The 14,181-nt window shown below is 46.6% G+C and overlaps 1 protein-coding gene across 6 annotated transcripts in view; it reads right to left on the bottom strand.

The window, feature by feature from the left end:
* The window catches only part of POC1A (POC1 centriolar protein A), a 185,282-nt gene that overhangs the window by 72,599 nt on the left and 98,502 nt on the right, over window positions 1–14,181 (bottom strand). For all 6 annotated transcript variants that reach the window (XR_004537357.1, XM_033926272.1, XM_033926274.1 and 3 more), the window contains exon 4: window positions 141–320. Coding sequence is in view for 5 of the 6 variants with exons in the window: in XM_033926272.1 (XP_033782163.1) it covers window positions 141–320 (180 nt within the window). In the remaining variant the exon portion in view is untranslated. The remainder of the gene's footprint in view (window positions 1–140; window positions 321–14,181) is intronic.

Genomic DNA, 14,181 nt, shown 5'->3' on the forward strand with positions numbered 1-14,181 from the left:
CGTGTCATTCTTTAGTTACAATGTACCCTGACCTACCTAACTACACTTTTTGTTCCTTAAAGAAATAAGCAAAAAAGAACAGTGATTTAACTGCAGGTATTATCAAAAGGTACATTATTGGATGAATCATCAGTACTTACTTGGCACAGCGAACCCAGTTTATGTGCTGGCTAAGGCAAAACAGAAACTTCTGTCTGTGAACTGTCCATACTTTAATGGTTTTGTCATCAGAGGCTGTTACTAGGGATTGACCATCAGAAGAGAAGCTGACACTTCTTACTGTTCCTGTGTGAGCCCTAAACACAGTAGATTCTCCCTTCCTACAAATAAAAACAATGAACAAATTTTGGTATGCTCTCAATAACATTGTCCAATTTGGCATAATGGAAGAGCTAAACCCATTCTGTATAAAAACAAAACAAAACAGATAAACACGCTTTCTAAAAAGGTGAACTTTTAATTTCCATAAATAAACTTACAAAATGCTTGAAAGCTTCATTTTCAAAGTAGATATCTACAACATATTTATTTATTTAGCCGTCCTCCCAAAGTAGCCCAGAACAGGTTAAAAGAGTACATTCATAGTACGGTTAGGACATACTTAGGTGAGAAATACAGGTGAGCATTTACAGTAAAGACAAAGGGGTAAATCTAACAGAATATAAACATGCATAACATTTGGTAGAGATTTATATTTTCAGTCTAAAAAGTTAGACAAGCTTTTACTAGAGGAGTAGTCTAATGGTTAATTTAGTGGACTGAGATCCTAGGGAACTGGGTTCAATTCCCACTGCAGCTCCTTGTGACCCTGGCAAGCCACTTAATTCTCCATCCCATGTACAAAAACTTAAGATTGCGTGCCCACTAGGACAGAGAAATTACCTGCACATAATGTGTAGTAGCGATATAGAAATGAAACATAAAAACATGACGAGAGATAAAGGCCAAATGGCCCATCTACAGCATCCACTATCTCCTCCTCTCCCTATTGACTAAGGCTCTTTACATTTGCATCGTGATGTCATAGAACTTTATGGTTATAGAAACATTGTAAGATGAAGGGCCAAATGGCCCATCCAGTCTGCCCAGCCGCAGTAACCATTATCTCTTCCCCTCTCTAAGAGATCCCATGTGCCTATCCCAGGCTTTCTTGAATTCAGACACAGTCTCTTGTCTCCACCACCTCTACCAGGAGATTATTCCACCCATCTACCACCCTTTCTATAAAAAAGTATTTCCTTAAGATATTCCTGAGTCTATCACTTCTTAACATTATCATTTGCCTTCTCATTCCAAAAGTTTCTTTTCAAATTAAAGGCTCCCCTCAAGCACATTTATGCCACATAGGTATTTAAATATCTATCATATCTCCCCTTTCCCACCTTTCCTCTATACATATTGAAATCTTTAAGTGAATGTTGCAGACCTATAACAGGTGTCCTCCATGGACAGCAGGATACAACAGCCACACATGGGGTGACGTCACAGCTGACAGCGCCAAACAGCCCATGTCAAATAGTTCAGATTGACCTTTACAAAGGTTTCTGAGCATGTGTAGTAGGATCCTGCCTAAATGTATCCAATTGGACGTTCCATCCCTACAATTGCTACACATGAAGCAGAGAAATCTTTAGAAAGAAGGATGGATTGGAATGTGTGCATATGCGTCCATCAAGTTTAAGGATACCAACCAATCAATTTGATAAAGATAGGGTAAGATGGTAGAAAGGAAGTGCATTTTGATTTTTTTATGAATGTGAAGATTCAGTTGCCTGAGATCTAGAATTGAACATAGGTGTCCTTGCTTTTTTCTTTCGGTATTAGTAAATAGAAACTGTGATTAAGCTGATTGGGAAGCACAGTGTGCCTTGAAAAATGTGGCTACTGCTGGGTGGTTTTCTTTTTGAGTGGAGGACTCAATTTGGGCAGGCGAGGGATTGGAATATTTTGAAGGCAAACTTTGTAGCTGTGCTGCATAATTGAGAGCCCCATGTATTGGAGCTGATGTTCGACCGTTGAAATGAAGATACTGGATCTGCCCCACTAGCAGCAAAGGAAGATCTTGCTTGACGAACTTGCTGCACTTCTTCGAGAGAGTAAACAGAAAGATAGACAAGGGTGACCCAATCGACATTGTATATCTGGATTTTCAGAAGGTGTTTGACAAGGTTCCGCATGAACGACTGCTTCGAAAAATTGCCTGCCATGGAACTGAGGGTGAAATATTCACTTGGATTAAAAACTGGTTGGCGGATAGGAAACAGAGAGTGAGGGTAAATGGACAAACTCAGAATGGAATAGCCTCACGAGTGGAGTGCCGCAAGGTTCGGTGCTTGGACCCCTGCTCTTTAACATATTTATAAACGACCTGGAAATTGGGACGACGAGAAAAGTGATTAAATTTGCAGACGATACAAAGTTATTCCAAGTAGTGAGGACACAGGAGGATTGCGAAGAACTGCAACGTGACAAAATACGCTCGAGAAATGGGCCGCGACATGGCAAATGAAGTTTAACGTGATAAGACACGCTCGAGAAATGGGCCGCGACATGGCACATGAAGTTTAACGTGGATAAGTGTAAGGTGATGCATGTCAGTAACAAAAATCTTATACACAAATACAGGATGTCCAGGGCAGTACTCGGAGAGACCCCCCCAGGAAAGAGACCTGGGAGTATTGGTTGACAAGTCGATGAAGCCATCCGCGCAATGTGCAGCTGCAAAAAGGATGGACAGAATGCTAGGAATGATTAAGAAGGGGATCATGAACAGATCGGAGGTGGTCATTATGCCGCTGTACCGGGCCATGGTGTGACCTCACCTGGAATACTGCATCCAGCACTGGTCGCCGTTCTTAAAGAAGTACACAGTACTACTCAAAGGGTCCAGAGAAGAGCGACTAAAATGGTTAAGGGGCTGGAGGAGTTGTCGTACAGTGAGAGATTAGAGAAACTGGGCCTCTTCTCCCTTGAAAAGAGGAGACTCAGAGGGGACATGATTGAAACATTCAAGATAATGAAGGGAATAGACTTACTGGATAAAGACAGGTTGTTCACCCTCTCCAAGGTAGGGAGAACGAGAGGGCACTCTCTAAATTTAAAAGGGGATAGATTCCGTACAAAAGTAAGGAAGCTCTTCTTCACCCAGAGGGTGGTGGAAAACTGGAACGCTCTTCCGGAGGCTGTTATAGGGGAAAATACCCTCCAGGGTTTCAAGACAAAGTTAGACAAGTTCCTCCTAAACCAGAACATATGCAGGTAGGGCTGGACTCAGTTAGGGCACTGGTCTTTGACCTAAGGGCTGCCGCGGAAGTGGACTGCTGGGCACAATGGACCACTGGTCTGACCCAATAGTGGCAATTCTTATGTTCTTACGTTTGTAGACCACAGTCAAAAATTGGAGCAGGCTTTTGCCGAGTTGGTGGATTTAGTTTGGATGATTTCCTTTCCCATGAAAGTTGCCTTGGGTAGTGGTTAGAGGACTGTGATAACAGGTGTTAAAGGAATATCTTGGTTAATTATATCTTTGTACCTTATAATTTAAGATGATTCCTGTTGGAACAATTCGAAAAATGCTGTCTTGTGGTGCCATGTGTGTTTATTTTGAAAAAGATGAGTTTTCCCGAAAGAGTTGATTGTGAAGGGAAGGAATATAAATGAAGGATTATACTACTGTCCCCCAGCACAAAATGAGCAGACAAAGGAAGAAATGTTTTCAGATATTAGGAAAGCTGGAAAATTAGGCGACAGTATAATAGGTGATTTCAATTACACGATATCAAAAAATGTGCTGACACTGGTTAGGGAAGGCTGAGTTCCACTACTACCAACAACCCTAAAATGTTTATGCATATAAAGGCTCAAATAGCATGCAAGCCATGAAAAAATGTATGTGGAGAAAAGATCTCAGTTGGTTTTCATGGATCTTTTAAAATAAACTCCACACTAGAAAATATCCTTGCATTTATATTGCTTCATTTCAAAGGGTAGCAGTTTACAACTTCAAGCTAACTCAAACCCTGATGGAATGCTATCAGAGCCCGTACTTGAATATTTTAAACAGGAAAGTCTATTACACAAAATCAGAACTTAGCTGAAGTCCCTGTTTCACTGCAGCACCAGCGCTGAAAAAATGGCGAATTCCACAGCCCCCAGCTGGAAAAAGCAGTAGGACCAAGGCTGTCAAGGGAACTTGGACTGACAAAATCTTGCCCACTCCTGTGCAGCGGAGCCCTTGGAACATGGCCACTCACCAGACAACTGTCCACCGTAAACAGGGTATGAATCCAAAATATCCTGCCCCGAGTCCATTTGAGTGGTTTTCTTGCAAAAACAAAGCTTGCAGAGGCAAAACATAACTTTAAATTCAAACTGGGAAAATCAAAGATGGACACTGCAGGCGCAATCTTCTGAACAAAATAGCCAGGAAAAGCACAGGAACCCCAAAATACAGCGATCTTAGGATTTTAGGGATGTGGGACTACGTCTAACTCCCAAACAGCCCAAAACACACATTCGAAGACCCCCCCAGAATCACTGTCAGCTCTGTACTCCCTGTGCCATGCTATGTACTGGGAGCTACAGAAAGGAAGTTGAAACTGCTTACAGGGAGATCCTCTGCCTCTGGGACGAAGTGTGAGATAATAAAATTTGCAGATGACACTAAACTATTTAGTAGAGCTCGGACTAAAGAAGACTGTGAAAAACTGCAAAGGGACTTGAACAAACTAGGGGAATGGGCAACGAGATGGCAGATGAAGTTCAATGTTGAGAAATGTAAAGTATTACATGTGGGAAACAGAAACCCGAGGTACAACTATACGATGGGAGGGATGTTTTTAAATGAGAGTACCCAAGAAAGGGACCTGGGGGTGATGGTGGACTTGACAATGAAGCCGTCGGCACAGTGCGCAGCGGCTGCTAAGAAGGCAAATAGAATGCTAGGCATCATCAAAAAGGGTATTACAACCAGAACAAAAAGCACAGTTACTTACCGTAACAGGTGTTATCCAGGGACAGCAGGCAGATATTCTCACATGTGGGTGACGTCATCCACGGAGCCCCGACGCGGACAGCTTTTCAAGCAAACTTGATTGAAGATTTCAAGTTTGCTAATGCTGCACCACGCATGTGTGTGCCTTCCTGATCCACTAGAGGGCGCATACCCTCCACATGGTCCTCAGTTCAGATAGCTAGCAAAGAAGCCAACCTCGGGGAGGCGGGCGGGTTGTGAGAATATCTGCCTGCTGTCCCTGGATAACACCTGTTACGGTAAGTAACTGTGCTTTATCCCAGGACAAGCAGGCAGCATATTCTCACATGTGGGTGACCTCCAAGCTAACCAAAAAAGGGATGGAGGGAAGTTGGCAATTCAAGAAAACAGATTACTCAAAACCGATTGGCCCAACCGGCCATCGCTCCTGGACAGAGTATCCAGGCAGTAGTGGGAGGTGAAAGTATGAACCGAAGACCAAGGGGCAGCCTTGCAAATCTCCTCGATAGGCGTCGACCTGAGGAAAGCTACAGAAGCCGCCATCGCTCGGACATATGTCCCGCAACTTGACCATGCAGCGCGAGACCAGCCTGAGCGTAGCAAAAGGAAATACAATCAGCCAACCAGGGACAAGTTGCGCTTGGAAACTGGGCGTCCCAACCGATTAGGGTCGAGGGACAAAAACAATTGAGGAACCGTCTGAGGAGACTGAGCGCGTTGAAGATAAAAAGTCAACGCCCTCTTACAGTCAAGTGTGTAAAGCGCCACCTCGCCCGGAGGCGAGTGGGGCTACAGGAAAGAGACCAGAAGAACAATGAAATGAGGGAGAGGAAAGTCTGAAACCACCTTGGGCAAGAACTGGGGTTGAGTACACAGGACCACCGTGCATGAAAAAATACAGGAAAAGACGGGTCCGCAACCAAAGCTTGCAGCTCACTGACTCGCGAGCAGACGTGAGAGCAACCAGGAATACCACCTGCCAGGTGAAATAATTCAAAGAGCTCTAGCAATGGAATCAATAGAGGTATCACCAATTGAGTCAGGACCACACAAAGATCCCAAACCACCGGAGGGGCTTTGAGCGGAGGATGTACATTGAAGAGATCCTTCATAAAGCGGGAAACCGTCGGATGGACGGAGAGCAGCGTCCCATCAAGCGGCCGATGACCGGCAGCAAAAGCACAGAGGTGGGCTCGAATAGATGTCGATTCGAGACCAGACCGAGACAAGTGAAACAGATAAACCAGCACTGAAGGCAAGGAGACAGAGAGCGGATCCATGCGGTGCTCAGCACACCACGCAGCAAATCAGGACCATTTCTGGGAATAGCATTGCTGAGTGGAGATCTTTCGAGAGGCCTCGAAAACACCCCCACCGACTTGAAACAGAAGGAGGGAGGCACGTTGCAAGGAACTAAGCTGATAAGTGTAGAGACTGCAGAATGGAATGCAATAGAAACCTCAACTCTGAAACAGCAGAGAAGGGAGCAGAGGTAGGAACAGAGGCTCCCTGACATGCTGGAGGAGCCGGGAGAACCGCAGCTGCCAGGGCCACCAAGGAGCCATCAAGATCATGGTGGCGCAGACCGACAGGAGTAACAAAGACCTGAGAATCAGAGTAAGGGAAGGGAACACATAGAGGAACCTGCCCATCCAATCGAGAAGGAAAGCATCCACCTCGATGCGAACCCTGGGAGAACATCCTCGAGCAAGATCGAGGCAACCAGTGAGTGAGGGGCAAAGCGAACAGAACTACCTGTGGGGTTCCCCACCAGGCAACCACATGCCGCAGAGTCTGAGAATGGAGCGACCATTCATGCGGTTAAAAAGGGTGACGCAACATGTCCACCAGACAATGCTGCACGCCCCGGAAACACACCGCCCAAAGAAAGAAGTAGCGGGGTAACGCCCCCTGCCAAAGACGAAGGGCTCGCCTGCAAAGTAACAGGGAACCTTGTCCACCCTGGCTTGGTCACAGAATACATCGCCCCCGGGATGACGGGACTCACCAGGACCCCGCAATCCATCGACCAATAACGAAAATCCGTCCCGGCATTGGAAATGGCCCGGAGCTGCAGCAGATTGATGCGGCTGCAACGGTCCGCACCCGACCAAAGAATCCGAGTCCGAAGGCCGTAGTGTCGCGCCCCTAAGTCGATGCCGAGGAGTCCATCGGCAGAACCTTCTGATGCAGGGATACGAAGAGGTGGCCCACCAACGAAACCAGCGCACCACCCAAGCGCTGGGAAGCGGGATCCCTATCCTGCCATCACTGAAATGCTCGGGTGCAGTGGGGAACACGAAGAGGAAACCAGGCGAACATCGGGACATGAACCGTGGAGACCCAAGATCCCAAAGCATCAGCTCGGCCGAGGTCGAAAACCGCTGAGTCACCAGCTGACTCAGGCGCAGACAGGCGGCCTGCCGAGGTAGTGGCAGAAAAGACCGGAGGCGGACCGAGGACAGAGGGGCCATCGTCCGGTATAAACAGACAAGGCCCTCTCCCTGAGGTCGAGACAAGAAGGAGCGCAGACAAACTGGGTCCAGGTCCGCCCAGACGGACTCCCGAGACTGGGGCGGACAGAGACTGAAACGCTCCCAGATTAGAAACTAGTGCAGGTCCCGAAGGGCCCGGACCAGACGTAGCCCGGAGGAGGGGAAAGCCCAACCGACAGAGGCGAGGCTAAACTCCCAGTGCGGAGACACGGTGACACCCCTCCCGAAGGGAGGGGAGGAATCCCCAGAAGAGAGCAGCCCGGAGGCTATGCGAGAATAGTCAAAAAGACGGCCAGGAGTTGCCGAAGCCGGCTGGACCCCAACCCGGAGCTGCTGCAGCTATAGCGACTGCTGCGAAGGAGGCCGAGATAACCCAAGAAAGGTATCCGGAGGGCCCCTCCGGAGAAGGAGTCCAAACCACCAAGGCAGAAGGGATTCAGCTGAAGGCGTCCCGATAGGCGAAGGACCGGTCGCGGTCTGAAAGGTGGTTAGTGGCTTCCGCAAGAGAGGCCTCAAGCAACGCAGTACTCACGCCAGGAAAGGTGGTGAGACGAACCTGGAGGGTCGGGTCCACAGCCCCACTCTGCCCCAAGCGAGATGACGCATGGCGGGAGCAATAGAGCGGGAGCAGGGAGAGAGTCTCCTCCAGGAAACCAAACTCCGCACCACAACCAAATAGGAGCCGGAGACGCCGAGGCACAGAGCCACAGACGAAGTCGAGGCACGAAGCCCCCGTCGAAACCGGGGCGCAAACCCGCAGTCGACGCCGAGGCCCAAAGCCCCAGCCGATGCCGAGGCCTAAAGCCCATAACGACGCTGCGGCACCAAGCCCCAGTCGACACCGAGGCACAAGGCCACAGTCAACTCAAGGGCACAAAGCCCCAAGCGACGCCCAGTCACAAAGCTCCAGTCAACGGCGAGGCACGAAGCCTCGGTCGACGCACAGAGCTCCAGCCGACGATGAGGCCCCCCAGCCTCAGTCGACGTCGAAGCACAAGCATCAGGCGACGCGGAGCACCCGGTTCAGCCGACGTCGAAGGTACAAAGCATCCATCGATGCCGAGACACCAAGCCCCGGTTGACGTCGAGGCAGCAAACCTCAGATGACTGCGAGGCACAAAGCCGCAGTCGACGTCAAGGCACAAAGCCTCAGACGATGTCGAGGCACAAGTCTCAGGCGACGTCGAGGCGCACCAGCCTCAGACGCCGCCGAGGCACAAAGCCTCAGACGACGTCGAGGCACAAAGCCTCAGACGACTTCGAGGCACAAAGCCTCAGACGACTTCGAGGCACAAAGCCTCAGTCGACTTCGAGGCACAAAGCCTCAGTCGACGTCGAGGCACAAAGCCTCAGGCGACGTCGAGGCACAAAGCCTCAGACGACGTCGGGGCACAAAGCCTCAGACGACGTCGAGGCACCAAGCCTCAGTCGACGTCCAGGCACAAAGCCTCTGTCGACGTCCAGGCACAAAGCCTCAGACGACGTCGAGGCACAAAGCCTCAGTCGACGTCCAGGCACAAAGCCTCAGTCGACGTCCAGGCACAAAGCCTCCGTCGACGTCGAGGCACAAAGCCCCAGTCGACGTCTAGGCACAAAGCCTCGGCCGACGCTGAGGCACAAAGCCTCGGCCGACGTCGAGGCACAAAGCCTAGGTCGACGTCGCGGCACAAAGCCCCCGTCGACGTCGCGGCACAAAGCCCCCGTCGACGTCCAGGCACAAAGCCCCCGTCGACGTCCAGGCACAAAGCCCCCGTCGACGTCCAGGCACAAAGCCCCCGTCGACGTCCAGGCACAAAGCCTCCGTCGACGTCCAGGCACAAAGCCTCCGTCGACGTCCAGGCACAAAGCCTCAGACGACGTCCAGGCACAAAGCCTCAGTCGACGTCGAGGCACAAAGCCTCAGTCGACGTCGAGGCCCAAAGCCTCCGTCGACGTCGAGGCCCAAAGCCTCCGTCGACGTCGAGGCCCAAAGCCTCCGTCGACGTCGAGGCCCAAAGCCTCCATCGACGTACGCAGCCTCAGTCGACGTCGAGGCACGAAGCCCCAGTCGACGTCGAGGCACACCGAAGTCGAGGTTCAGAAGTCGGCACCGTACCAATGAAACTGGTAAGAAAGGTGCAGCAGTACGCTCCATAAGGGCAACCTCGTGAAGAGTATTCCCATGAAAGGAGGCACGCATCGGAGGTCTCGTAGAGGCGGGCACGATCGCACTCGATGCCTGGAATGCCTGAGACTCAGCCGGTGGCGTTACCAAGGTAACGCACCTAGAAGAAAGAAAGAAAGAAAGAAAAACTTACCGGGGATCGAAGCTGCACAGTCGGATTCCAACGAAGGAAAGAGGGTCCCGGCCATTTTGCTCACACGAGGTGAGCCCAGAGAGAGGCCAGGGAAGAAGAAAATACAGCTGCAGGCAAATGAGGTCTAGCCGCATGGCTGAGGCCCAAGAAGGGCCTGCCGGAAGAAAAACACAATACAAAGTCCTTTTTTTTTTTTTTAAACAAAGAAATACACGATCAATTAACAAACGCACAGCGACTCCCTAACAAAATAAAGAAGCCGCGGTGCCAGAAAGGCACTTAGAAGAACGCAGAGAAGAGAGACAAGGTCTTTCTGGCTCAGCGGAAAACTAAGAACTGAGGACCATGTGGAGGGTATGCGCCCTCTAGTGGATCAGGAAGGCACACACATGCGTGGTGCAGCATTAGCAAACTTGAAATCTTCAATCAAGTTTGCTTGAAAAGCTGTCCGCGTCGGGGCTCCGTGAATGACGTCACCCACATGTGAGAATATGCTGCCTGCTTGTCCTGGGATAAGAAGTTATCTTGCCATTCTATCAAGCGATGGTGCGTCCGCATCTGGAGTACTGCGTCCAATATTGGTCGCCGTACCTTAAGAAGGATATGGCGATACTCGAGAGGGTTCAGAGGAGAGCGACACGTCTGATAAAAGGGATGGAAAACCTTTCATACGCTGAGAGATTGGAAAAACTGGGACTTTTTTCCCTGGAGAAGAGAAGACTTAGAGGGGATATGATAGAGACTTACAAGATCATGAAGGGCATAGAGAGAGTAGAGAGGGACAGATTCTTCACACTTTCAAAAAATAAAAGAACAAGAGGGCATTCAGAAAAGTTGAAAGGGGACAGATTCAGAACGAATGCTAGGAAGTTCTTCTTTACCCAGCGTGTGGTGGACACCTGGAATGCGCTTCCAGAGGGCGTGATAGGGCAGAGTACGGTACTGGGGTTCAAGAGGGAATTGGACAACTTTCTGCTGGAAAAGGGAATAGAGAGGTATAGATAGAGGATTACTGCACAGGTCCTAGACCTGTTGGGCCACCGCGTGAGCAGACTGCTGGGCACGATGGACCTCAGGTCTGACCCAGTAGAGGCATTTCTTATGTTCTTATGTTCAACAAGTTGTACAACTGCACTGCTGGTCTTCTGACTGCCTCTCTGGCCCGATTCCCATGGCCAGGGACCTCCGCCACCCATGAAACAGACCACACACGTGACCTGGCAGAAAAACGCAGTCAAGGCTTTGGAGCGGAACTAAATGGCTGGGTAGTGGAGTTGCTCTGTGAAGACAAGCTATTTGACAGAGATCATAGCCAGAAAAAATTCAAATTTCACTCTGAAAAGTGAGGTAGAGGTGGATAATGGCTTCGGGAAAGCAAAACAAAAATTTGGCGGCGGGGAGCAGCTCAGGAAGCGGGAAGCGATCGAAACTTGATACGGCTTCACCGATGTCAGTTCCGTTGCCGCCGGAGGATGTAGAAAATAAAGACATAATGAAGGAAATACAGGCGGTAAAGGAAATAGTATTGGAATGCGCTAAAAATATAAAAGAAGTGAAAGAAGAGGTGGTATGTTTATCAAATAAACTGCAAGCAATGGAATTGAAAGTGGATCAAATTGAGAAAAGAGTGGAAAAGTGTGAGGAGGAAAGTATAAAGCACATGGAACACAGTAAGGAAATTGAAGCACTGAAAAGGGAGCTGGAAGATTTGTCCAATAGGGAACGAAGGAGCAATTTAAGGGTGCTTGGGGTCCCGGAGGGAATTGAAAAGTCGGATCCGATTGGATTTTTGATTAATTTTTTGCCCAAGGTGCTCCCGATGCAAAACAAGTTTCCATTGGAAATGGAACGTGCATACAGGGTCCCAACGAAATTATCAAACAGCCAAAAAGGACCACGTCCACTGATCTTTAAGCTACTTAGATATCAACAGGTAGCTGAAATAATTAAATTAGCTAAAGATAATAAAAACTTAAAGTGTCAGGATTCAAAGATTTACATAGTGCCTGACTTTGCCAGAGCAACGGCACAAAAGAGAAAGCAGCTATTAGACCTGAGACCACAGCTGAGAAGTCTGGGAGCTAGATATGGGCTCATATACCCGGCAACTATGCGGGTCACTTATAAAAATAAAACTTTGAATTTTGATACTGCAGATAAACTTAAGGAGTTTTTGGAGCAGTGTGAATCACCAATGGCTACTTAATAGAGACTTGGATGGAAGTATTTGTGTTCTTGGTTGAAATGTTTATTTTTGTTTGGAAATTTCTATGTTAAAGGAAGAAAAAAGAAAAAAAAAGAGTTAATAGGATTCTGAAGGCATGGCTGCAGTTGGATTTCAAATACATTCCACATTCTATCTTGTCATGAGGCAAATGGAATGTAGCCTGCAAGAGTATAAGAGATGCAATATTACAGACCTTTTAAAGGACAGAGGTTAATAAGATGGATTGTACTAACTTGCTGTTTGGACAGACAGACTGAGAAACGATAGAGGATTGTGCAAAACAGATTGAAGGAAATAAGTTCTAAATAGTATTGAGAAGATATAAACTACAAGCAAGAGGACATTAAATAGAATGGATCTGCAAGCAAGATGAGAGTTAGACTGTGACTTTGTAAGCCTTACAATTTTCATTTGCATAAAAGGGGAAGTCAGCTGTGATATATGGAATAAGACATTGTAATGGAAATTCTCTAAATGCAGCAGAGGATTTTTTGAAGATGGTTCTGGTATATAGTTGGCCTGACCTTAAAATAAAAATGACAGAGCTACGATGGTCAAAAAAAAAAAAGGAACAGGGTTTGTATATGTAGAATGTGAAGGATCTTTGATTGGCACCACAAGTTTGAAATTGTGGTCATTGTAAATCTTTATGCAAAACAATTGGAAAGGAGATTTAAGGTGGATCAAAAGATGAGACTGAGAATGTATAAACAGTAGTGTGAGAGGATAGAATTTGATATGGATCTGCAAGCAAGAGGAGATTTGAAATGAGACTTTGAGACATATAGCATCTTATTACAAGAAAAGGAAATTTGTTGTTATGTATGGACTATAGTTTTAAAATTGCAAATCTATTAATGCAACAAGAGTCATAATATTGTTGTTTGGGATAAAAATTGGTCTGAACTTAATATAAATAATGGTGGATATACGAGGAGATTTAAAAAAAAAAAAAAATTAATTAGAAGTTTTGGTAAAAGCGAAGGATGTAGGAAAGTTTGGATGTTATAATATAAAGCATATGATATAAGAGAATGTTGTAAATGGAGTGGAAATTAAAAGGGTAGACTTGTACGGTCTGTGTCTGTACATGGCCGTTTGGAGGAGGATGGGCAGGGGAGGGCTTCAATGGCTGGGAGGTTGTAGATGGGCTGGAGTAAGTCTTAACAGAGATTTTGGCAGTTGGAACCCAAGCACAGTACCGGGTAAAGCTTTGGATTCTCGCCCAGAAATAGCTAAGAAGAAAAATAAAAATAAAAATAATAATTTAAATTGAATCAGATTGGGCAGACTGGATGGACCATTCGGGTCTTTATCTGCCGTCATCTACTATGTTACTATGTTACTATATGCTAGTGTGGAAATGGGTATGGAATGTTAGGAGGGTTATGTTAAAGGGATAAAAATTGTTGTTTTGGGGAATTTATTGACTTTTTGAATAGGAAAAGTTAGGAAAAAAGATTTCCATTATATATTTAATAATATTTAAAAGTGATATTTAACTTGAGGGAATGTGATGTAATCTGACATGAAAGATGGATGTGGTTTGGATGAATGTAATTTTAAAATTTGGTGTGATTATTTATGCATTTCAATAATATCTTAATGGAAATGAGTGAGTAGAGAAGGGAGGGTTCATGAGAGATGGGGGAAAGGAAAGGAAAAAAAAAAAAAGAGGTAATCCTTGATAAAGAAGTCTTGTGTGATAAAATGATATTCATTTTAATATGAAAATGATCTGGCTAATGGTTTTAAAATTATAAATATAGCTTGTGGGGAGTTTATCTATTGCCTAGTCAAGGTGTGCGTTTCAAAGTTGGCAAGTAATTTAAGGGAGGGATGGGAGGGGGAGGGGATTAAGAATATAGGAAGGGGTATAGGGGAGGGGATGGGTTCTAATAATAATTTTAAAAAGGGGAAAAGAGGTTATAATATTGATGTGAAGAATATTATTGATTATTGTTTTGATTTGATATAATGACTTTAAAAATTTTTTCAATAAATGTTAATGGTCTCAACCACCCGATAAAAAGGAAAAAAGTATTGCTATATTTAAAAAAACAAAATGCGGATGTCTATTTCATACAGGAGACTCACCTTAATGGAGATGAATCAAAAAAGCTAATTGGTAATTGGGTGAGAGATTGCTTTTTTGCACCGGCGGTGGGG

The sequence above is a fragment of the Geotrypetes seraphini genome, chromosome 17, assembly GCF_902459505.1.
Source record: "Geotrypetes seraphini chromosome 17, aGeoSer1.1, whole genome shotgun sequence".
Taxonomy (NCBI): Eukaryota; Metazoa; Chordata; class Amphibia; order Gymnophiona; family Dermophiidae; genus Geotrypetes; species Geotrypetes seraphini.